This window comes from Oreochromis aureus, linkage group 19 (genome assembly GCF_013358895.1).
Source record: "Oreochromis aureus strain Israel breed Guangdong linkage group 19, ZZ_aureus, whole genome shotgun sequence".
NCBI classification, from domain to species: Eukaryota; Metazoa; Chordata; class Actinopteri; order Cichliformes; family Cichlidae; genus Oreochromis; species Oreochromis aureus.
Window position 1 is genome coordinate 12538203 of NC_052960.1, and position 24225 is coordinate 12562427.

General features: G+C 40.0%; 1 protein-coding gene across 3 annotated transcripts in view; it reads left to right on the forward strand.

Annotated features, from left to right (window-relative positions):
- dtnbb (dystrobrevin, beta b) overlaps positions 1 to 24084 on the forward strand; it is a 36996-nt gene extending 12912 nt beyond the window's left edge. The window contains exons 10-20 of one of the 3 annotated variants that reach the window (XM_031727080.2): positions 815 to 939; positions 8613 to 8687; positions 13547 to 13637; positions 14629 to 14717; positions 15182 to 15295; positions 16969 to 17065; positions 17395 to 17415; positions 18619 to 18778; positions 18887 to 18976; positions 19149 to 19202; positions 19922 to 24084. In XM_031727080.2, the coding sequence (XP_031582940.1) occupies positions 815 to 939; positions 8613 to 8687; positions 13547 to 13637; positions 14629 to 14717; positions 15182 to 15295; positions 16969 to 17065; positions 17395 to 17415; positions 18619 to 18778; positions 18887 to 18976; positions 19149 to 19202; positions 19922 to 19947 (942 nt within the window). In that variant the 3' untranslated portion in view covers positions 19948 to 24084. The remainder of the gene's footprint in view (positions 1 to 814; positions 940 to 8612; positions 8688 to 13546; positions 13638 to 14628; positions 14718 to 15181; positions 15296 to 16968; positions 17066 to 17394; positions 17416 to 18618; positions 18779 to 18886; positions 18977 to 19148; positions 19203 to 19921) is intronic. The other 2 variants (XM_031727081.2, XM_031727082.2) reach the window with 2 other exon arrangements.
- Positions 24085 to 24225: the final 141 nt, after the last annotated feature.

Here is a 24225-nt window from a genome sequence, read left to right on the forward strand (position 1 = left end):
CTAAGATTTTCATTAGGAGTGATCAGGAGGGACAGGATTAGAAATGAGTACATCAGAGGGACAGCTCAGGATAAGCACTTTGAAGGTAAAGTTAGAGAGGCACTGAGATGGTTTGGACATTTGGAAAAGAGTGATAGTGAATATATTGGACAAAGGATGTTGAACATGGAGCTGCCAGGCAGGAGGAAAACAGGAACACCAAATGATGTAGTGAAGGAGGACATGCAGAGGATTAGTGGGGGCCGAAGAGGATGCTAGAGAGATGAAGGCAAATGATCTGTTGTGGTGACCACCTTGTACCACACTAAAATATGTTAAAAGCTGTTCTAACCTGCCAGTATGAGAAAATATGATATGAGTGACTTCAGTTAAGAAGTTGAAGTATCACTCATCAGAAACATTAGGGATAGTACTGTATACTTTTCCCATATAATTCAGAATTTCCTAAAGAGTGAAATACAAGTGCTGGAAATCATCCTAAACCATTGGTCAGGGTAGCCAAACCTAAATGTATTTGTTATATTTTGAAGCTTCTTCCCTTATTTCTCCTGAATGAAGCATTGCTGTCAAGCTTCACTGCAGTTTTTCAGCCATTAGGATTAAAGAATCCACCAAACCTGCTCAATAGAAGCTTTTACTGAGTATGCAACAAGTACTTCTCATCCCCACTTTTCCCACAGTAAACAAAGTCTTGACCTAGTTATGTAAATGACTTCTAACAGCGCAAAGCTGTTTTCACTACTCCAACACAGTCACAGCAGTCAACAGAACTGCAAAGCTAACCGGTGCATTGTTTGTCATGCCTAACTCACAGAAGTCTCCGGCTAAAAAGCTGAGCCACGCCATCAGTAAATCGCTAGGCTGCGTCCCCATCGGAGAGCCGCCACATCCCGTATTCCCCGAGCAGGCCGAGAGACCACAGGAGCTCACCCACACTGTGTAAGTACTCTTCCCAATGCATTTGTTCCTGCTCTCTCTGTCATTACTGAGGGAACCCCAGCAGATTTGTTGATTAACAGCACGGCAAGGATCAGTATGCTCATGATCTATAGTCTGCTACCGTCATGTAACTGCCTCCATCTTTCCATTTCGCTGTCACCACATGACTGATAGTGCGCCATCCTGCTCAGACATCTCGTCCCTGATTATTTGCTACCATGGAAATGCTGATATACTACACAGATTCAGCCGCTGCTGCCGTTAAGCTCAGTCATCCTCATCAGTCTGTTGGCAATGAAACAGGGACGATGGTATAAATCTCAGATTCCAGGCTTTGAGGCTTTGGGAAATGATTATAGAAAATGCATTATATTCTGCTGGTGTCCTAAACCCCGAAGACTCATTTACATTTCAGCTGAAAAATAGTACTATTAACATAATCAATTCCACCACTGAGATACTTTCACGTAGTCCACAAAACTCGTCATCGTTGTTGCACTGAAACTCTGACGCTTTTTGGTCTCCACCAAGACAACATCTAACTGTGTTTTGAAGTATAAAAACAGTGGTCCATGGTTGTTCTTGTCTATGGCATTAACAGGATTGCAGGAAATCTCTCAACTTTCTTATTTGAGCTTTCGACATTTCCCATAGCACGTTTCATAACAAAATCCCGCTTCATATTCCAGTCACGACCATAAATCTAAGCTGTCTGTATATCCTTTTGCTGCTGGCAAGTGTCAGTAAGTAACTGATAGTGCGCTGCATCACAGGGGAGAAAGGAGCTTCGTGAATACCAAGAAAATTGACACAACGTAAATACATTCACATGATTTCCTGTTTTACCCCGATTCGCTTTTATATCCAGGCTCTGCCCACTGCCAGGAGGCTTTTTCTGCATTGTGCCCAAACTTATGCATTTAAGATGGAGTTTACATTTGCATAAATTTACAATTCATCACAACAGGGGGAGCCAACTGTCGACCCGGATGTTTTCCTCCTACTGAGAGATAAGGCGATTGGATTAGCTTGCACACTATAGGCTGTGTAGCATGAAATTACTTCACACAAGTAGATTAATATTGATAAAAAATAAAATTTGTGGCTAAAATATATTTAGAATTATGTATCTCTAGGCGCCACAGGAAGTCGCAATCCATATCTATATCTATCTTTTTTTTTATGATGTTGATTATTTCAGACAGTGTAGTCACTGAGAATATGGAGTTCTGTCACAGCGAAGCCAGCTGGGGTTTTTGTTTAGAGCTCTAAAACCGGTTTTAATTGTTGAGTATTTTCTGATGCAAACTAAAATTTGTAGTGAGAAAAGGCCCTTTATTAAATAATACTGAATATAATATAGCTTAGAGGAAGTTATACTATGATTATTTCTACTTTTTATAATTTTACTTTTAAGTCTTAATAGCTTATTGGGCTTTAATAAAAATTATGTTTGGCATTCTTTCTTTGAAATTCCAGGAACTTATTGTTACGATCTCCTTTGAGGGTTTTAAACACAAAGTGCATCCTCATGCTCTTGCAGATGGCATTTTCAGGTTGCTGAAACTCTGTGTGCGTGTTTGCTGACTTTTAGGATAATGGATGTGACTGTTGACCCCTTCTTTTTATATCTTTTTGTCTCTATTGTTATGTCAGAAAGGGCATTTACAAAAAAAACATCTATTTTTGGTTCCAGAAATGATTTTATGTTTTGATTTGTGTGGTGATGAAGTAGCGCCTCTCATCAGCTGTGCAATGAAAAGAAGCTTTTAAACCTGACAACCCTTCAAAATATGTATTCATCAGCGACTGTCATTCTCAATTTTGGTTCAGATTAAAAGCTCCAAATTTAACTGTGCAGGTCTTCAAAATAGCAGGCAGATACATCTGCAAAACAACACACAGGGGGAAATAACAGAGTGTTGTTTAGTTCTTTGGAATATGATCCTCAGTATGAAATTATACATTAAACATGACACTTAAGTCTGCTTATCTTTAGATGTGAGAAAAGTACTAGCATGGCTCTATCTAATTATAACAAAATCCAGAACCTCATTAGCATTTTATACGTTACACAATTACTGGACACTTTATTAGGTACACCTTGCTACGACAGGTTTGGATCCACTTTTGCCTTCTCAGCTGCCTTAATTCTTTGTGGTATAGATTCAGCAAGGTGCTGCGAGTATTCCTCTGAGATTTTGGTCCACATTGACGTGATAGCGTAACACAGCTGCTGCAGATTTGTCGGCTGCACATTCATGAAGGGAATCTCCCATTTCACCACATCCAACAGGATTTCTATTGGCGAGATCTGGTGACTATGGCGATCATATGAGTGCAGTGAACTTGTTGCCATGTTTAAGAAATTAGTTTGAGGTGATTCAGTTCAATTCAGGTTCATTTATATACAGATAAGGACAATATTAGCCTCCCTCCCTGAAAATTTCTTAGTTTTAAAGTATTTCCCAAGTGCCTTTAAACAGAACAAGGAATTTTTTAACACAGCTTTTCCAAACATCCCAGTTTTATTTTGTATGCTTACTTTATTTTACCCTGCACACAGAAACATAATCATAATTCAGTAATGTTCACTTTGGTCTTCTGGAGGTAGTTCTTCACCAGGAGTGAGGTATGTTTGGGGTTATTGTGTTGTTGGAAGACAAAGTGATAACTCAGACCCAGTTTTGGTGCTGACTGTTTGAAGTTTTCTTCCAAAATCTACACATATCCTTCTTCTACCTTTCACCTTCCACCTCACAGTTCCAGATGCACTGCAGCATCCCCACAGCATAATACTCCCAACACCATGTTTCACTGTGGGGATGTGGTTCTTTGGGTTGTACACGTCTCATGTCTTTCTCCAAGCACAAACAGTGTCAGTATGACCAAAGAGCTCTAGTTTTGTCTCACCTGATTAAAGGGAGTGCTTCCAGTATTTATAAGTATCTTTCTTGTTGTCCTTAGAATACTTCAGGCTTGAAGATATCTTTTTTGTAGAAATTGAGTTTTTCTTGGTGTGCAACCTTGCAGTATGTTCCTGTGGAGGGTTCAAGTGATTTTCGTCTTTAAGACAACAATTGCCAACTTGGCTAAGTCATTCACTAGAGTCTTGGCAGTTGTTCTGGTGTCTTTTGACGCATCTCTTTATTTCCAGAGTCTTTGAAATCTTTCTCTTCCTGCCTCTGCCAAGCTTGTGCCGTACTGTGTGGCTCTCTTTGAATTTCTTGATGATACTTCTCACTCCAGTTCTTGACACTTGGAAACGCTGCTATAGCTTTGCATATCCATCTCCTGCTTTGTGAGTGCCAACAGTTCTTTTTTTCTCAACTCCAAACCGATTTCTTTTGTTTTTGGCGTGATGCTTTCTCAAGTGACAGCTCAAACCCATGCCGAAGTTTTTATACTGTGTGCAAATTTGGAGATAACCCTCAGTTTTAACTTAATTGTACAACCTTTACAAGATTAAATTTCATCAATACACAGCAGTAGTTTGTGCAGTTGCTTAATAAAAAGGTCAGTTCTCCAGAGTGACAAATAATATTGATCATGGTAATTGGTAGATGTTATTTGTTTTGTTTTTTTCTGAAATAATGTGTCTAAGAAATAATTTCTGGTTTCTAAAAAAAACTAGTATGTATAGAAATTCTATGTTAAAAATCCCTTGCTATGTTAAAAAAAACACTTTCCTCATCTGTAGTGCCAAATCACAATAACAGTCGCCTCAAGGCACTTTATACTGTAAGTTAAAGACCCTACAGACCCCTCCACGAGCAAGCACTATGTGATGGTGGGAAGCAAAAACTCCCTTTCAACAGGAAGAAGCCTCCACCAGAAGCGGCCTCAGGGAGAGGCACTCATCTCCCTCCACCAGTTTGGGGTTAAGTGGAAATAGGGAGACAGGAGAAAGCCAACTAAGAGAGAGAAGGCTAAATAGTAATGACATACTGCACACTGCAGTGGTAAAGAGTGAAAAGAGGTAAGTGGAAAAGAGGTGCTCAGAGTATAAAAATTACAGTTAGTGGCTATGAATAGAGCGGTACTTCAACCATGTTTCTTCAGTAATTATGAAGAAGCAGCTTTAAAACTTAGCTTAACTTAGCATAAATACCAGAAATGGGGGAGCTAGCTAATCTGGCTCCAGATGAAAGTTGAAAGTTTAAAAGCCTCCCAGCACCTCTAGAGCTGATTAATTTACATCTGTGATGTTTAATAAAACATAAAAACTGAAAAATAACAGCTATGCTTTGATGTTATATGATATTTGTTGTTTGGCTGTAAGACAAGGGCAAAATTAAATTGAACTGTACCGTTAAATCCAACATCAAATTGTAAATCTTATGCCCTCGTTGTAGCCATGAGCCATGAGTTCTGCCACTAATGGAATAATTCTATTTTTTAATGGGCAGTTTAATAAAAAAAAAATGATGGGGGAACACAGCAATTATCTGCATACCATTCCGAGTTCCCTGCTGGCTATAGAAATGGATCCCTCAGATAATTAGTCACAGGAAAACTGCCAGGCTTCTAGTTTTATTCTACATTGACTTCATTTTACTGGGGATGCATAAGAGTGAGAGAAATGCAGTGTTGGAATACTAAAACTATTGCAGCTGCTTGCCAATTCTGATGAATGTTATTTGTGAAGAGATGGTGTTTCATATCATAAAAGCAGGGGACATACATCAGTGCGATCTCTTAGGTGTGCGTGTGTGTGCGTGTGTCTGTGATGGCTGACGGAGCTTCTGTGAGTGACTAATAATGGCAGAATCAGGCTAGAGCGTCAAGTTTGATCAAAATGCCCAAATCGAACGGACACGAGTCTCCCAGTTGTCCAAACTCTCATATCATCTTCAGACAAAGTGCATCTATTCTGAAACTATTCTGAAATATTTACTGGCATCTGAAAGCAAAGACCAACAGTGAGCTGAGCTGTGAATTTCTTCTCTCCACTCAAACTGTCAGCGAGATTCTTGGGGATTTGTGTTTTAGAGAGGAGTTATAGGTTTGGGATGCACTGTCTGTCTCAGAAACTTTAAATCTAGGATGCGGCTTCTTACCTTCAGACTTAGCACCGCTTCTGCCAAAAGACTTTAAGCACCAAAACAGACTAAGAGTCAAAAAATAGGCATCTTGCCGTACTTTGCATTTAATGTGGAACACACTCTGTAGGCTCAAATTCTCTCTTCCAATGTTTAATATTTAGTAACCAATTTTCCACTCTCTATATAATCCCTAGAAATCCATTAACATTTTAAAATGCTTTCCTCTGTTTTATGCCTCTTCTTCTTTTTCTTTTTTTTACTCTCCAGGTCAATGAAAATTCCATCAGTGTCATTAAAATGTAGAGAACAGGCATATAATTCACTTCACTGAGAGCGTGATCCATTGGGTTTTTATGGCCGAGGTACTGTCAGCCTCGCGGGAAATAGGAGCACAGCAGGAAAGGATGCTTCACGCTTGCTTATTATTTTTAGCCGACTGAGGACGATTGAAGGCAGCCGTGCATCCGTCCTTTTCAGAAATAAGACGAACGAGTGTGCATGAGGTGCCACTGGACTTAATTTTCCCAGTACCCCCTCCAAAGCCAAGTACAAAGAGCACGTGGTACATTGTCATTCGCTGCACGCAGGTAACACAAAGCTTAGCGCATTGCAGACTTTGATCTCTTAGTGCCTAAATGTTGTGTCAATTCACTGCTGGTTGACCTCTGAGGCGCCGCCCGAATGTCTGGCCTGTGTGTCCTTAATCAGCGTTTAGGGAGTCAGTGAATCACAGCGCTGCAGACACTGATGTGAACGAGTCGGGATGCCTGTTAGAGTTCATTCTAACATTTAGAGGAGAATGAAATACTGCTTTACATAGGAGGAAGTGTTTTTTATGGCACCCTGCTGTTCCACAGGAGTTATATTGGTATGTTCAAAAAGGACTGATGATTACTTATAGAAGGCTAGCTGTGAAGAACTTTGACTTATGTAACTCACTAAAGGTAAGGGGAAGAGTAAGGATATGTAAATGCAATTATAGTAGAAACTAAAATATTTGTGCTTTTTTTTTTGTTTAGAGGTTGCAGAGGAGGTATTTTGAGCAAAAGGCATTTCCCCCTAATTTCCACTGTGTTAGAGAGAGGTGAAGAGAGGAGAGTCAGAGCAGAGAGCTTCAGAGAGGAGAGTGAGCGTGTGCGAGACACACAGAGAGACAGAGAGGGAGAGAGAAAATCTACGTCGTCATGAAGTCACGTGACCGCTGAGTTTCCTTGGAGACAACAGCAGTGTAATAGTGAGATGCTCGCCTGCTCAGTTGAGGGCAGATTAGGCATCTGGCAACAGCAGCAATTGGATGTATTTTGCCAGCCAGACAGGTGCTTTCTCTCCTCACAGAGGTAAGTGTGGCGCCTCGCTTCCTGTCCTCAGTCTGGAGCTCACCTTCAGGGTGGATTCTTGTAATGTGATTAAGAAAAGAGAGGTAAACATTTTTCACATGCGCTGGGATTTTAGCCGGAGTGTTTGTGAGGGAGACTGGAAGGCAGCGCGTGGCCGTTTAAGTAGTCACACTTTTGCTTTCCTGTTTATCCTAATGCGTGATCCAGAAATTAGCAGTGCTGTGGTTGTGCAAACGGCCCCAGAAACAAATACTCGGACTTGCGTCTCTTACGACCCCATTAGGCAACTCTTGAGGGGCATAAACGTCTGAATGAATTAATAATTGCAGTGTGTCTTCAAAAAGAACACGCTGACCCCCTTGAGCACCCACGTTAATGCGAGGAGCATGCATTTAGAAGTACTGCTGCATTTTTTCATATATTTTGTGCTGATTTCTGTTTTTAGTAGCTGAGTAATATACAGAACTGCCTGTGCTGTTGATGCACTTTGTGGGGGGGAAAATGTGGCTTTTTTGCACAATGTAGATATAAATAGTTTGATTTGGAAAAAAGAAAAAAAGAAAAGCTGATTGGACAAATAATCTTAATAAGACACAGTGCTCTACATTGCATTTGCTTTTATGTGGTAATGAGTGTTTTAAATAAAACAGTTACAAAAGAATCAAAGCTGATAACTACACAAAGATACTGGGGATGCGTCGACAAGGATTTGAAAATCAAATGCTTTCCTCTGCTGTTTTCTGTGTCGGATGTGAAGCTGAGAGGACCTGAGATGTGCAGAGTGATATTTCGGCGCGTTAATGAGACTCTGTGGTCCGGGGGTTTGGACTCCGATGAGTTTGCCACTGATTCAGCCGCCAGATGGACCCCACTGCTTTGTTTACTCTCACAAATTACCTCCCACAATGTCACCTTTGCTAGTTTTTCACAGACTTCCAGTTTAATTAGATCTCTTGTCTGCTGCTCTTGCTCTTGCTCATGTTAATTAGGTTTAAGCTAATAGCCCAAAAACATCTAAATCGCTGTTCCCGGAATAGTCAATTATTTTGCAACAATTTTAAGTTAACTGGAGTACAGCATGTTGCTTTTTTTTTCTGCAACACACTCAGTGGTTTATAATGATCCTCCTGCTTCCCTCCTCACCCTCCTGGTACAGTTGGATTAAACTGAAGCCAGGATCGCTGATTCATGATTATTAATAAAATGCAAATGCCCTCTCCTCCATTCCCTGGTGACAAGCACCACAGGCCTCTGCAGCGCAGCATTAAAGACCTCTAATCTTGTCTTTTAGTCAGCCGAAACCAGCGGCCAACAACATGAACGACACAATGCTCATGTCCTCTGGGGCACCTACTCCTACTAAAAGGTAAGCGACCCTCAGGCCTGGTGTCATTTTGAAGGTGCTATTCGTGTAACATCTTTAAAAGATGACCAGACGTCACTTGCAGTTACACACTCTGGCTGTCAGTTCTTCTTAACACAGGATTCAGTTGGTTTCGGGTTTCCTCCCATCAGTGGAAATAACAGAGGGCAGTCACTAAATCAAACTACAGATGTTATGTGTTCCTTCACACTTGACACGCATTTCTTTTTTTTTCTTTTCTTTTTTTTGCATCCGAACAGCATTGCCTTGTGAGTATTTTTAGAGGAAAATTTGTTCCGCTGTCGTGAAGAATATGTGAGCACTCCTACTTAAAGGGCTGATTTGACAAATAGATTATGATAGAACTGGAGCCTTATCATGTAAGCAGATAGCAGGCGAGGGCCCCGTGAAAGCAGCCTAATTGTCCTCTTATTTCTGCCCCTCTCAGTTAAAGGCCACCTCAATTATTATTTACTCACAGTGCTAATGAACCATTGTGGTTATGAATTCAATAACGGAGAGCACTCCGAGGGAGCTGTAATGTATCTGCACTCTCTCCCGCAGGTCTGTGCTGGTTAAATTTTCCTTTTTGTGTTCACAATCTCTTTATCATATCTTTCCAGCAATTTGTGTTTGCAAGACAGGCACATTAGCAGACACGCTACAGTCCACTGTAGAGAATGAATAGAGGCATGAATATCAAACCTATTTAGCATGCGGTGCTTGATTGAACTCTAAAGAATTTATTTAGGAATTCAGTGTGCAGTTTAATGAAGTCCTGTGGATGCTTTTTCTTTTTTTTTAATCCACTTGTGCTTCTCCAGGCTGAGGTATCATACAATACTATGCCAAGGACCCTCGCAGCTGAAGGGCACCTTGTACAAAAGGGTCCAATGATGTGCAACTAGATTTAGCCCTAAACTGTGTTTTTAAAGGGACGTGTTAATATAAGCCTGTTTTTCTGTTTTAAAGATTAGTCACTTCACCTGGTAACAAAGTGTAATTATTTAACCTTGCTAAAAGCAAAGTAGCAATCAATACCGGATTAATTTTCTTTGCAAGATCAACATTTTGTGCAGTGCAGTCTTGTCTATGTGGCTTGATGGTATCGAGATTACAGCTGGTTTGAGGGAAGCCGACAAGATAGGGTCACCCGAGGCTGTAAACAATACCTCACATCCAGACCTGTGGAGGTCAGTGGAAGACATTAGGTTTTGCAGCATGGGCAGGCGGAAGGCGACACTCTCCTGAGATTTGCTTCACTGTGGCAGCATTGAAGAAGCCCGATAACCTTTGTCTTGACATTTTGCTCTGTGAGTCATGGCTGTATGGGAAGATGTCATGCACCAAAGATGCTGTTGCCTCGGAGGGGTCCTAACAACCACAAAGCTGCCATTTTTAGGGCAGGAATTGTGCATTGAGCCATTGTGACGCTTCTAAAATAGGTTGTGTTGTGAGTGGCAGTGAGGATATCAGTAGGCAGGTCAAAGTGGGTTCATATTATTGTATTTGATAATTACGTGGCACTAGCCTGCCTGCTTTCTTACTAAGGATGTACGAGTCAAAGATGTTACTGTTGAATAATGGAAAGCTCCTTGTGGCTCTGCTTCAGTTTGAAAGCCCCAAACTGAAAAGCAGCACCGGTGCAGTCCTTGTTTGTTGACTCTTTCAGATTTTTTACTGCAGGGAAACAAACAAAAGAAAAAACAGAAACAGAACTATAAGATGTCAGGGAGGAGAAAAAAAACAGTGCGTGTTGTGCTCCTAGTCTCCATCACAGTGTGCTCTCTGATACTGTCTGCTCTGCTGACAGGGCATCTGCTCTCTTCCACATCTCCCTCTCACACAGCAATATCTCAGCATAAGCAAGCAAACCAACACCCAGCAATTTAGAACTTATTAGCCATATAGCAGCAAAAAACAAAATGTTGTCTCAGACTCAAAGGGCATTAACTTAGAGTCAACTCACTATTGACCAAACGTCAGTATGAAAGCACTATTGACAAGGCAGCTGTAGTTATATGTGATTTATGAACGGCTATTGCTTGCTTAACACTGAAGTTGAGAATAGTTTTCATGAAGTAGGCTTACCTGGTGTATTTAGTGAGTAAATTTAACAAAACAGATAGAGTTAGGTCCATATGCATTTGGACAAAGGCGCAATTCTTGTCATTTTGCCTCTGTACACCATCGTTGTATTTTTTTAGTCAAGCATTTAAGCATTAGACTGAAGTGCAGATTTTCACCTTTAATTTAAGGGGTTTAAAATGTGTACAGAATAATGGACAGCTTTTTACAGGCTTGAAAGTAATCAGACAAACTAACCTAATTTTAAATAAAAGGATTATTAATGGCTGTCTGAGTTCTTGAACCAGTGGGAATCACCAAATGCTTCATTTCCTCACATGACATGCCCTACCAGGCCTTTGCTGAGTCTCTGTGCATTCAGATTTGTATTTATTAACTAAAAAAACATGTTCTGTTGGGTTGAGATCAGGTGACTGATTTGGTCAGTGAATAATATGCCATTTGTTTAACCTAAACTGTTAGGTTGCTTCTGCAGTTTGCTTTAGGCCATTATCTGTCTACTATAAAACACTGTCCTATTAGGCTGAATCTGAGCCGTGTACACTTAAGAATTCATGCTGATACGTCTACCAGCACTTATATCATCAGTAAACACTGGCAGTTTTACTGGCAGCCATACGTGCCCATGTCATAGGGTGCCTCCACCATGTTTGACAGATGATGGGATATGATTTGGACCCAGAGCTGTTTCTCTTCTTGTCTATACTCTTCTCTGCCCATCACATTCGTACAAGTTCAATTTGGTTTCATCTGTCCAAGGAATTTTTTCTTAGAAGTGTGGAGGCTGTTTTAGACATTTCCTCGCAAAGTGACCTTTTAGTTCTTGAGTGTAACCAGTGGTTTGCATCTTGTTGTGAGCCCTCTGTAATTATATGTGTCTCTTGATTATAGACTTTGACAATAATACACCTTCATCCCTGAGAGTGTTTTTGATGTAGGGTGCGAAATTTTCTTCTCTCTCTGATAGATTTTGATTTTTGGCTGATGATAGACTCCTTGACTTGTATCAGAATCTCTTTGGACCTGATATTGAGATTTCCAGCGAAAAGCGTCCAAGTGTTCAACACTTGGGATTTAGGCGTTAGATCTTTTATCCACTTAGATTGTTGTAAATAACCAGGAAACAGGCCTCACCTAGTCATGAAACTGCTCATAATCCAATTGTCCAATTAATTCTGAGTCTCTGAAAATGGCAAACTATGTATAAATGGCTGAATGTCCTAAACAGCTGATGGAAAGCTTTTATTAAACCCTGTGAATTAAAGCTGAATGTCTTTATTTCAATGACATATTTAGTGTTTGGTTAAAATCCAATGTGATGGTGCCCTAGGTAAAACTACAAACACTGCGTCATTGTTCAAAAACATATTAACGTCACTCTATCGTACTTACAGTGGTTGGCAAATGACCTAATGTAATGTTTTGCTGTTTTTTTTATGGAAATTGATGAATTTACTCTAAATCATATATATTGATATTAGTGCTGTAAACATTTGATATCCAAAATCTGTCACTTTAAAGTCATTCAGTCTTTATTTATAGCAGCATCAAAGAAACCAGGAATCTGAACTCAGGGCCTGCCCACGCTGAGCGGCAATAGGTAAACATGACAGACACAGTGGTGTCTGAGAAATTGTGTTTGAGTAAAAATGCTTACAACTAAAATAAGTATCTGGGAAAGATGCCAGCTTGGAGCGCTTAAAGGTAGTTCATGCATCTCTGTCTGAAACCTGGCTCAGGCCATCAGGTGGTGCCAAGAAACTCCCTGAAGAACAAAACACTGGAGCTGCTTCCAGCCTGAAGATTCACCCCAAACGGCTCCCTGACGTATGTTAATGCACTACTTTAATTCTACAAGAAGCCTCAGACTCTGCCTGTGCTTTGGCCTGAGGACTAGAAGGTAAATTATTTAGAAAGTGCCCCACTTAACAAGACATTTTCAGAGATCTGGCTCAAAATGAATGCTATGACATGTTGGTTGACTGATTTTTCCTCTAGTGGACCAAGTTTAATCTCCTCCAGTCAGGTGACAGTATCTAGAAATATGCCAAATCATACAGTGACTATTTAATGATGTAATCAGTGAAATTATGGGAAAAAAACATTGGAAAAAAATAGCTGAAATGATCTCATTACACTAGCAGCTTTATGTATATAGATAAGATTCAAACACAAATGTTAATTAAGAGGCTGATTATCAGTCCTTTTGAGGCCGTGTGGTTGCTGATGCAGTGGGTTTGAAGCCAGATTGGGTTTAATGGTCTTAATCATCACTTACTCTCAGATAGCGCCCAACTCCATATCAGCTGTCCTTCACTCTTCACTGCAGACCGCCTGCCGAGAAAGAACAGCATATGTCCTGTCATCTGTCCGCACCATATGCCACACCCATGGTCATTTAAAGTCTTGCGCCTTATTTGACATTTCCAGTCAGTGATGAAATGGCCAGAATGGGCATTGGCACAGTCACAAATGCATTTGGCATGCTGCATTCTCTCTTATCCATCACAGTTCATTGTTATGACCAATTATTGTACCTCAGACTGTCTATCAACACTGCAGTCAAAGCCAAGTGTCCTTTGTTAAGGTCACCTTAATTATGAAGTTTTGTTTTCATGCAAATTATTTTATATAATCACTTGCGCCATGCAATTTTTTTTGTTCCTTTCCACTTACATAAGCGCTTTTGACATTTGAGTCACTGTTGCTGTCTATGCTTGTGTGCATGTGTGCACGCGTGCATGATGTGTCTTTCTATCTTTGACTTTGGGCAGTGTCTTGGAGAGTCCCAGCCGGCTAGATGAAGAGCATCGCCTCATCGCTCGATACGCTGCCCGCCTGGCAGCTGAGGCGGGCAACTCCACAGTGAGTATGAGACCCCATGGTGGGCATCAGTCACCCTGTATTTCAGATTTGATGCTTTGAAGTTTTTGTCAGGTTTTCTTCATCAGCACAGGGAACTTGGATTTTGAAACTGAAATGTGAGCTTTTATTTTCCATGACTTGTATTTGTTTTAGAAAGATTTAAGGAATTTTTGCTTTTTGGCAGAGCGCTGTAGAGAAATAGGCAGGGCATGTGGGGCAGTGAGCGGGGAAATATCTCAAGTTGAAGGTCAGCCAAGCTGGGAGTTGAACCTGGGACTTTGCTGTTCGGGGCATTAAAATCTCTAAGCAATGGGAAAAGTGGCCCTTACGTTGATGACTTTTCTAGAAATACAGTGAAGTAAGGAGCACATGTCATCTGATTAAAAGTTCTAATCCTTTCTGTGCTGGAAACATGCTAACAGCAAAGTGTGGCTCAATTATGCAACAAATACTCCTCAAGCCAGATTCCTTATCACAAATACACCAACTGCTGGCTCTGTTTACTCTGCAGCCAAACAAAATCAGGTTCTCTTAATAAAAACTGCTTTCTGATTTTATGCTCCACTAGTCGTGAGCTGGAAGAGTACAACTCTCTCCTTCTTAACTCTTTCATATTCCATTGCTACCTTTTAGAAATTTAAACCAAAACCTCTACAAGAAATGGAAAAAAATATGTTTTGAAGGCACATTTTGGTGAAGAAAAATGGTAACGAGGATGACACATACATGCTTCAAAATAAAAACCGCCCCGCTGGTTTCGCCAGCTGAACTCTTTTGTTGTGAAGCAGCAGCAGTAGATTTCTTTGTTACTGTTTGTTATATATGGAAGGGATAAAGCGACGCTGTGGTTCTTGTTTATGCTGAAACATAATAAGTCTCCAGCAGAGCATCATTACTGCTCGCTGTGGTCAGGCGCGATAGCTGTTTGTATTTAACTTTTGTTCTCCCCACCGTGTTTTTAATACTGTTTTATGATAATTTTGTTTTTCAGCAACAATGTCCTCCAACAGATCTCAGTTTCAACTTTGATGCCAATAAGCAGCAGAGGCAGCTGATTGCAGAGCTGGAGAACAAAAACAGGTACAGCTTATCATGCGACCATTGTTATACATGTGTGACAGGTGAATCATTGATTTGATTTTTTGGCTTGTTGGTGGTAAAGCAGTGATGCATGATTTTGTTGCACTCATTTGCTTTCTGTTACAGCCTTTAGTTGAGATGATGATCACGGTTGTTATATATGTGTGCTAAAAATATTACAACGGTGCACAGCGTGGCTAATCAAGCTGTTCCTTTGAAAGTTTCTCAGCCATCTGTAATATTAAAATGCTGCTTGCATGTGAATGCATCAGCAGTAAACCCATTATTAAATCTTTGTCCTTTGACTCATCTGAGTACAGTATGTAAACGATATGCTTTTCCTTTCACATTTTAAATAATTTCAAATGCAAGTTTTGCATTTAAGGTATTTTTAAACCGACATGTGACAACACTAGCATGAGTAATAAAGCTCACGTTTCATCTCTGCTGTCTGCTATATTCAGAGAGATCCTGCAGGAAATCCAGAGGCTGCGTTTGGAGCATGAACAGGCCTCTCAGCCGACACCAGAAAAAGCCCAGCAGAACCCCACACTCCTGACCGAACTACGACTCCTCAGGTATCGCCCTGCCGACACCGATACATCACATATAACATCATCATTAAGGGGTCAAAAAGATAAATAAATAAAAACAAACAAAACCTCAGGGTGGTTGTACCTTTTTGGACTGAACTCATTCTTTACGTAAAATTAATGTGTGCCTAATTAGGGAGCATTAGCTTCCACAACAGCATGGACATTTGTCATGCTGGCAGGACACCGAGACCCTTGGGTTCAGTTGCTGGGAGAGAGTCACCCTGTGAGGACATGTTACAGCACTTTTTACCTTGAAGGACTCCTAGATTGTGTCAACTGGCCTAAATAATGCATCAGAGGAAACATTGCAAGTCAACAGTTGTGCCAAAGGTTCAAATCACATGTTCTTTTAATGTTTTATAGCTTAACTGTTTAGCTACTAAATTAATCTTTAGTCATTCATCCATTTACATCATGTTTTTTTTTTTTTTTCAGTTTTACTCCCCACACGGACTCTTTTTGGCATGTTAGTGTTGATAATATTTTCATAATATGGTAATTATAAGGTAATTTCTGTCTTATGTCACATAACCACATTGTCTCTTACCATTAAACAGGTTTTCAGATATTAATACGCTCTCTTAGTATGTTTGCTTTAGGGCAGATATCATCAAATGGTAAATATTTAACAGCACAGTGTTCTGTGTGGAGCTGTATTTGGACTGAACAGATGTCATATTGCATTTATACAGCCACAGGATGAAGAACAGATAACCGCTGCTTACAATCTGTAAATGTTTGTAAGTTTCTTATAGGACAACTTTAGCTATACAAATGATTGCTACTGTGCTTTTGTTTTTCAATATACAGTTACATAGTATGGACACCAGGGGGTGATAAAGAGCCAGAAGCATAATTGAAAAGAGGCCACAAACAGTCACAGAGTCATGTTTTTATATGTAAAATAATTATTTTTGGAGCATTTTTTGCGCATGTACTTTATGAAAAGCAGCAAATCAAAACTTTATTCTAAAACAGACCTTGGAACAACAAAGAGCACATGAAGAATAAAAGGGAACACTGGGGCTTAATCATAGCAAGAACAGAAACACACACTAGAGTCCTGTTATTTGGCATCCAGGAGTCTTTGTTTCCTGGATGCCAAAACTTGAAAGAACACATATTCTGTTAGCATAGTTTTAGTATCAGGATGAGGGTTAATGGCTGGATTTGACCTTCATGACTGTAGGTTGGCACACTTTAAGGTGTGACATTAATGTGATTTTTTCAATATTGAGGAAACATATTACCTAATAACGACGGTTATGGTGCACATACTTGATGCAAATGCCGTGGGAGTCTATATATATTAGAGACTGCCTGCTGGAGTGGCTCTAATTGATCCGAGGATTATTGGACCTAAAGGCGAGTCTGTCTCCCAGACACAAAAATAATCCCCTCACTTAGCTGTTGCCAAAATCTTCAGGAAGTGCATAAGTGTATGAAATAATTTGCTAATAGACTTTGATGAAGTCTCTGAAATAGACTTTATCTGAAATGCTTTCAGTTTCAGATGACACCGCCTTCTTTACAGAATATTTTCCAGACATCTTTTGTTGTCTCTTTGGAGTGTAAAGCAAAGCACTGGTGTAAGATTATGCCTTACAAATAAAACAGAAATCCATAAATCTCTTGTTCTCCTCTTTCCTCGGCAGACACAGGAAGGACGAGCTGGAGAGGCGCATGTCAGCCTTGCAAGAGAGCAGACGGGAGTTGATGGTGCAGCTGGAGGGTCTCATGAGGCTGCTAAAGGTAAAACTTTCACCTGCTTGGAGAAGATTTATCTCCAAGTGGGGAAATATAATAACCCAGAACAGAACATAGATATTAACTGTCCTAAATCTGCTGTTATTCTTTTATATTTCGCAGGTTTTATCAATGATATTCTACCTTAAATAATTAGGCTTTATTTGATGAACTGAAAATTTCCTTAAATCTTCAAAACCAAGACTGCAGTAATCTTATGTAAACGTGCCATGTGGTGCATGCAGAAACCCCTTTCTTCTTCTTTTATTGCTTTAATTCTGTTGCTCTCACTCTCCTTGCTCTCTCACTCTCTGCTTACCTTTGCTGGCTGATAGGATGAGGAGCAGAAGCAGGCTGTAAGTTGCCCTTAATTCAGTTTGCAAGGCTCAATACCTGCTCTAGTCACATCACTTAGTCCACTGCTCCCCTCTCCACACAGATGTGATTGAAGGAAGCGTTTATAATAGATTTTAAGACGACTGTTAAGAAAGATGATAGGATTCCACTACCTAACACGATTACACTGATCTAGTTGTCAAACTGATTCTGCTCCACCACTTCCTTGTTAGCTTCATGCCAGAGCGGTAGAGGCACAATCTTTAAAATTAGTTTTCTAAACCAGGCGAGTTGAGAGAACTGTGTTTTTCTTGGTCCAAATGTCAGGGACCTGTTCCTTTCATTGGCGCTAACAAACTCACTTCTAATATGACTGCAGTCTGGCTGGCCATCTGCTGCCTGGCATGGAGCCATCAACCCGGGCCTGCAACAGTCCCAGAGACACACACTGATCCTTTCTCTATGAGATATAGCTCCCAACTCAGCACAAGCCCCACATGCACACCTACGCATGGTTCTCATTAACCCTGTGAATGCAGTAAAGGTGTACTATAGACAGACAAGGTAAAGCCAACCAGTATAGCTTTACCATAAGTTTTTTTTTTGGGGGGGGGGGGTTGTGGCTTTTAGCCAATATTTTGTTTGTTTGTTTGTTTGTTTGTTTGTTTGTTCTCCCAGTAAGGATTAAGTTCTTTTGGTCACATCTGTGTCAAGATTTATTTCATTAGAACTCACCTTTAGAAGCAAAAAGGTTTCCTAAAGCTGCAATCTGTGATTCCAATAGAGCATCATCTATTTAAACTGGTTGTTCAAGAATTTGATTAGTTGATGTTAGGCTGATATTTAGGCTTCTTTGTTTTTTTTCCTCATCTTTCTGTAGATTCACTAAAGGTTAGCAAGCATAGATTCCATGTTTTTCGCTTATTATGCTTCTGGAAGAAGATGCCTGGTGACACTGGTCAGCTAGTGTCTTTGTACCTGCCAGGGTCAAACACATAAATATCAGAAATCAGTCCTGATGTAAATGTAGCCAGTCTCTTCTTTGAGTTTATCTGGTTGTATACCTCTCCAATTTCAACTTTGCTACTATTTTGAGAGCGCTCCCTGGAAGTTGTGCTCTACCCTCTTGCATGTGAACTTTCAGCATGTGGTTCCTACGTTTGGAGGTTAGGTTATGTGCTGAGGATTACCGTACCTATCATAAATGGTTTTATCCATTGCAGTCACAGTCTGGAGGCTCCCCTCACTCTTCTCCCAGCCACGGTGCGGGCTGCTCAATGCCTATGCCCATACGTTCCACCTCGGCTGGGTCCACCCCAACTCACACACCACAGGACTGCCTGGCAGGTGTGGGAGGGGATGTGCTGGAGGCCTTTGCTCAGGGTGCGTCTGAAACCAGTAAAACAAAGAGGATTTGAAGCAGATTATACTTACACAAAGTTACACTCTAAGACTGGTCATTTGATGTGTTCTTCGTTCTCTGTTCCTCAGGTGTACCTAGAAATCTTCGGAATGATCTTTTAGTTGCTGCTGACTCAATCACAAACACCATGTCGTCACTGGTGAAAGAGCTTCACTCAGGTTAGTCTGGACCAAACAGGTTTTTAGCTTTTTTTTTGGCCTTCAGTCCTTTTTTCTTATCTTAAAAAAGGCACTCCTGTCCTCTTTGCATTTTCTGCTATTGCAGCCTTTTGTGCCCAAGTATTTACATAAGAAACTGCTGTCACTGAAATTTAGTTTTTGTTTTTTAAAGTGGACGATGGCGGAGAGGATGAGGAGACCAATATGAGGAATGGTGGAGACAGAGGTGAGTCTAGTAATAGTAATTATAACGATTGGCCAGGATCAAAATATGCAATATTTGGTTTCTTTTTTCAGCTGAAGCAGAGTGAAGACCAAAAGTAGGAATTATAATTATATCACATTATTAAATACATACAGGAGTAGTTGTATGTATGCTTAAAGGAGACAGTGGGATGATTGTTAACTGTCTTGTACAAGTACAATATTTATTCAGTCACCTTGTGTTTCATAGATAAGAAGATAGTAAACTCACATTCATTAAGGCTGTCAGATAAGTCAGATGTTAGCAAATAATTTAGGTTGATGGTGTGCACTGTTGCAACATAAAATCAATCAAAATTTGACAGGAAAATATAAAATTACTGCAAACACAACTGTTTCTTACTCCATAACAGTTGCAGTCGACTTGAGAAACAAGTTTCCTGAAGTACAAGTGCTCCCTGCAAATGGAGAAACAGCAGCTTTTGATGACAATGACTGTGTTGTTTCTTCATTTGTTGGATTTGAATGATTGGCTCCAACTAAATATTTGCACGGCACCTTTATCAGCCAAGAAAAATATACTTGTTTGGCTCTTCGAACTGGGCTCCTTCTGCCACACTCCATCCAAAAGCAGCGATGCACTGTGGCGCATTGCCACGACTTTTTTTTTCTCTTTTTTTTTTTAACTAATTCATCTAGACTCTTCGGGCTGTCAACAAGCTCTTCTGTTTGTGTATCCAGGCACAGTGAGATTACAGAAGCACTGAGGGAAAGAGAACACCATCCCATCCTGTAAGGACATACAGTCATTAACTGGGAAGAATCAGCAACAATAACAACAACAACCCCCCTGGCATTAGCACGTAGAGTAATGCATGCTGTAATCTAACAGGATTTCACTATGTGAAAAAAAAAAAAAAAGTTTCTTCACACCTTGCTGGTAGCAAGATGTGTATAATTAGCAAGTATGTATGTTGTCCTGTAAACAAAAATGCTGTAATTACCCAATGATTTCCCTCATGACTGCTAAGGAATGGCTTGCTGTGCTTTCTCTCTCAACTGTTCCACCGCAGCAGATCATTCTGTATATAAGATTCTGTACACACATGACCTTGGGAATGCCCCGACATGAAGGCGACCTGCTGTCACCACATGTTCCCTGTCATTGCTTTTTGTATGATTAGCACTAGCATTTCTTTTTTTTCTGTTTTGATATTTTTTGCATGACGTTGCACTCGTGTCTTGATAAAGGTACTGTACCACACTATGCCAGCTCTTCGTGGGTTTATGATGACAGCTGGAGTGTCAGAAGTGTCCTGCCTCAGAATTCATGCTGAGTGTGTTTACCTGCACATCTGTATTCTGCCACTCTAGTCTCCAATAGCAAAGACGCTCTATGCTCTAGTCACAGCCTGGAGAAAAGCTTCATATTAAGGAATATTTCATTTCCTTTCTCGTAGTGCTATGAAAGGATTGAGCTGGGACAAAATTAGATTAATCTAGTATAAAAGCTGGAGGAGGGTTAGCGGGTCTGTCTCAGGGAATTTTTTTTCCCTGGGAAATGGCTAACTTAGCTTTGTCTGGGAAAAATAAAATAAAATCACCAGATTGTTTGGTATTTGGTTGTTGTTTCTATTTTTCTTTAAACGAATATTTAAAAGCAAGCATAACCAAGTTAGCTGTTGAGCGCCCGCTTCTAGCCAACAATACTGGCTTAGGTCTGAGTCACACAGGTCTAGAAACCAGTCAATGAGCCCCTGGTTGCTAGCCGAAACTAGTTGCACATAAGGTGATGCATCAAAAACCTTTATCTGGCTACCTGTAGTTTGCACTGAAGATGGTAATTTGTCTGCAAGCAACAGTGACGCTGTGAAAAGTGTGAGAAAAAAAAATCAAAGTTTCCTTATCGTCTGCAACCAACACATTTCAAAAGACTTTTACTTTGATGGCAAAAGTTCCCCATTTTTCTGGTTTCTGTTTTACTATAAACAGTTTCGCTACAGCTTGGTGAGTAGTTTGCAAATGTTTGCAGACAAGTCTTTCATGCAAACTGCTGGTGACCATGGCAACCTTTTAGCGACCATGGCGATTGCAAGGATTGCAGTTGTTCTGCATTTATCTTCCAGACCAGAGTACACATGTGACACTGATTTTGATTTTCTCCTTTTGGCAAGAAAGCAAGCAGATGTAGTCCCCAGAAGGCTGAATTTTTCCTTTAATCATTTCAAAAAAATCTTGGAATGAATAAGGAATAGCATGGAACTATTACCTCTGTTGTTTCCAGAATATCAGGAGCATGTAAACACACTCGCTGAGTCTATACTATTCTGCTGCTAATGTGCTCTCAGTGAGCAAACCCTTGCAAATAAAGAGGGCTGTGCGCTTACAAACCGAGGGGCTGCTCTATACACAATAATGAGCCGAGCCTTGTTTCCTCCCAGTGAAAACTGAACCACCTGAAGGGCATTGTACCGCTCAGCACAGCATGGTGCCTCCTTGCAAATGACACTGACTAGCTGGTAGCCTCAGTATTTATTGTTTAAAGCAGTGTTTCCCAACCACTGTGCCGCGGCACATAGGTGCGCCGTGAGAAATGATCAGGTGTGCCGTGGAAGATTATCTGTTTCCACCCGATTATTACTCTAAGCGACTAGCAGAACTATTACATTCTGTTCCACTAGAGGGCAGTACAACTACCTGCTCTAATTAAATGGGTTGCCCTAGCATGAGTAGTGGTCAGAAGAAAGCAAGAAAGGTATACTGGGGACAAACCAAACCAATATCGCTATGCCCGGTGGCGGGGAAAAATTATCAATATGCTTTTTTGTGACATTTTTGTTTGGTGGTGTGTCGTGTGATTTTTCTAATGGGAAATATGTGCCGTGGCTTCAAAACATTGGGAAACACTGGTTTAAAGTATAGAGAAGCACCTCAGGATGTTAAATAGTAATGAATTAGGCACTGACTTTTAGTTTTGAGTTACAAAATTTGAGGATTTAAGGTTTTAGTGAGCAAGTAGATAATGTTTTAATAGCTTTAGTTATTTCGAGAATATTGACAATGTGTATGTGCAATGAAGGTAGGTGCTCAGGGACTGCAGAGGTAATTTAGGTGAAATGTGATGGTAACATGAAGAAATCTTTTGCCACAAACTAAGACCAGTGTTAATTGAAGATGGAGGATTTAACTGCAGAATAGTGCACATTATATCCACTGTTTAAGTTCTTTGACTTAGTTGTGGTCACTGGTTTTGTTGAAGTTTCCCAAAATAGTTTCACATTTTACCAAGTCAAGTTTGTTTTATTTAAGAAAGAAACTATTCAAGTAATCAGTGAAGAATAACAGACAGCAATTAATTGTGCTGTAAAGGATTTGGATTTGAAGAAGAGGAGATTTCAGTGAAGCATGTCGTTGAATATAGATTGTCTGTGTGTGAATTTGTACTTTTTGTGGAAAAGCAGAGTGATCCGCCTGTTAAGGAGGCAGCTGTTAACATGAAAGGAAGTTTATCCTACGTCACTAGTAGAGCGAGTCTCAGTTAATTTGACATTTTTGTCTAGCTCACTGTTTTGTCCTTCTGAGTACCCATTCATCTCAAATGAAAACAGGCAATGTCGGGTTTTTAAGTAAATGCTTGATTGGTAAACGTTGGTGAGCAGTTTAGGAGGGATGTGTTCAGTCCCAGAAAGAAGCGCAGAGTAAAGTCTGCCTCAGTTGAACTACAAAAAGTGTGATCTATTTATTTACATTTTTTTTTTTTTGCTTTGAGATTTGTAAATTAAGCCTGTGCTATAAGCTAAGTATAGGGTTTGAACAACCTGTTACACTGTGTCAAGAAAAACAACAAAAAGACACTCCTCTGTTATTGTTGTTCTTAATGTGATGTTTTTCATTAAGTTCTCTTTTCTGCTCTGCGTTGTCATTACTGTTATTATGGTTTACAATATTAGTGGAGTATAGTTATTGTAATGATTTTGTTGGAATAAGGATTCACTTGTATAATTGCCCAAATATAATATATAGCAGGTGCCGTAAATTACAATTCTGGGACCCCTGCTGTCAAAATGTTCATCCGGCGTCAAAGGTCCCAAAATTACAAAAATGCAGAGGTAAAAATTTAGCGAGTTACTGTCTTCCCTGTCATTTCAACCATGCATTCCGGTGCAAAACTGAGCTTTCCGTTTGTTCTTTCAGTTCGTGCCTGTAGCTGTTCTGTAGAGTGCTGTACAAAGTAACCATTCAGCAAATACTGTCAGCCTTTATGTCAGTTTTAGCTTTTGATTTTATTTATTTATTATGTTCTGGGGGAAACTTACTCATGCTCAGCCTTTACATTTGTGCCAAACTGTTTGCAGACATTGTGTGTCAAATTCCAGGTATATATCAAAGTATATCTGCATTAGTACGTTGTTGCTCATAGTTTATTCACAGAATGCCTGAAGATGTTCGTATTTAATGATTTCATCCGCTGGGAAAAACAAACAAACAAAAACAAACTCATATTAAATATTTCAGAAAAAAAGATAATTAAAAAAACCACACACACATTCCAGATCTACTGATAGAGAGTCAGTGATGTCATTTTAACCAACGCAGAGGCAATACTGTATGTATATACCCTGTCAGACCTAACTCGGGGTAATACAATTATAACATAGCTGGTCACACAGAGGTGCATACATCGTGATCCTTTTAATGTTTGCAGAGAGACAATGTGTAACGAGGACAACCTCGGCGACAACGCTCCCCTGATGTTATTTATCTATGTATGTGTTCTGTATGGTTATGCTTCTGGTACCCATTGTTTCTCATGTTGATTTTACAAAACAGAGTTTTATGTCACAAAGCCACTGTCTTTTGTAAATAAATCAAATGTGAGATATATTAAAAAGATTTAAAATATGGCTGCGGCTGGTCACGTGTTTTTTATTAATCATCACTGGATGCATACATCAGCTATGAGTGGTGGCAAGTAACATGTACTCACTGGCAAATGCTCATTAACATGCATCTCTAATGAGCCAATCACATGGCAGCAACTTAAT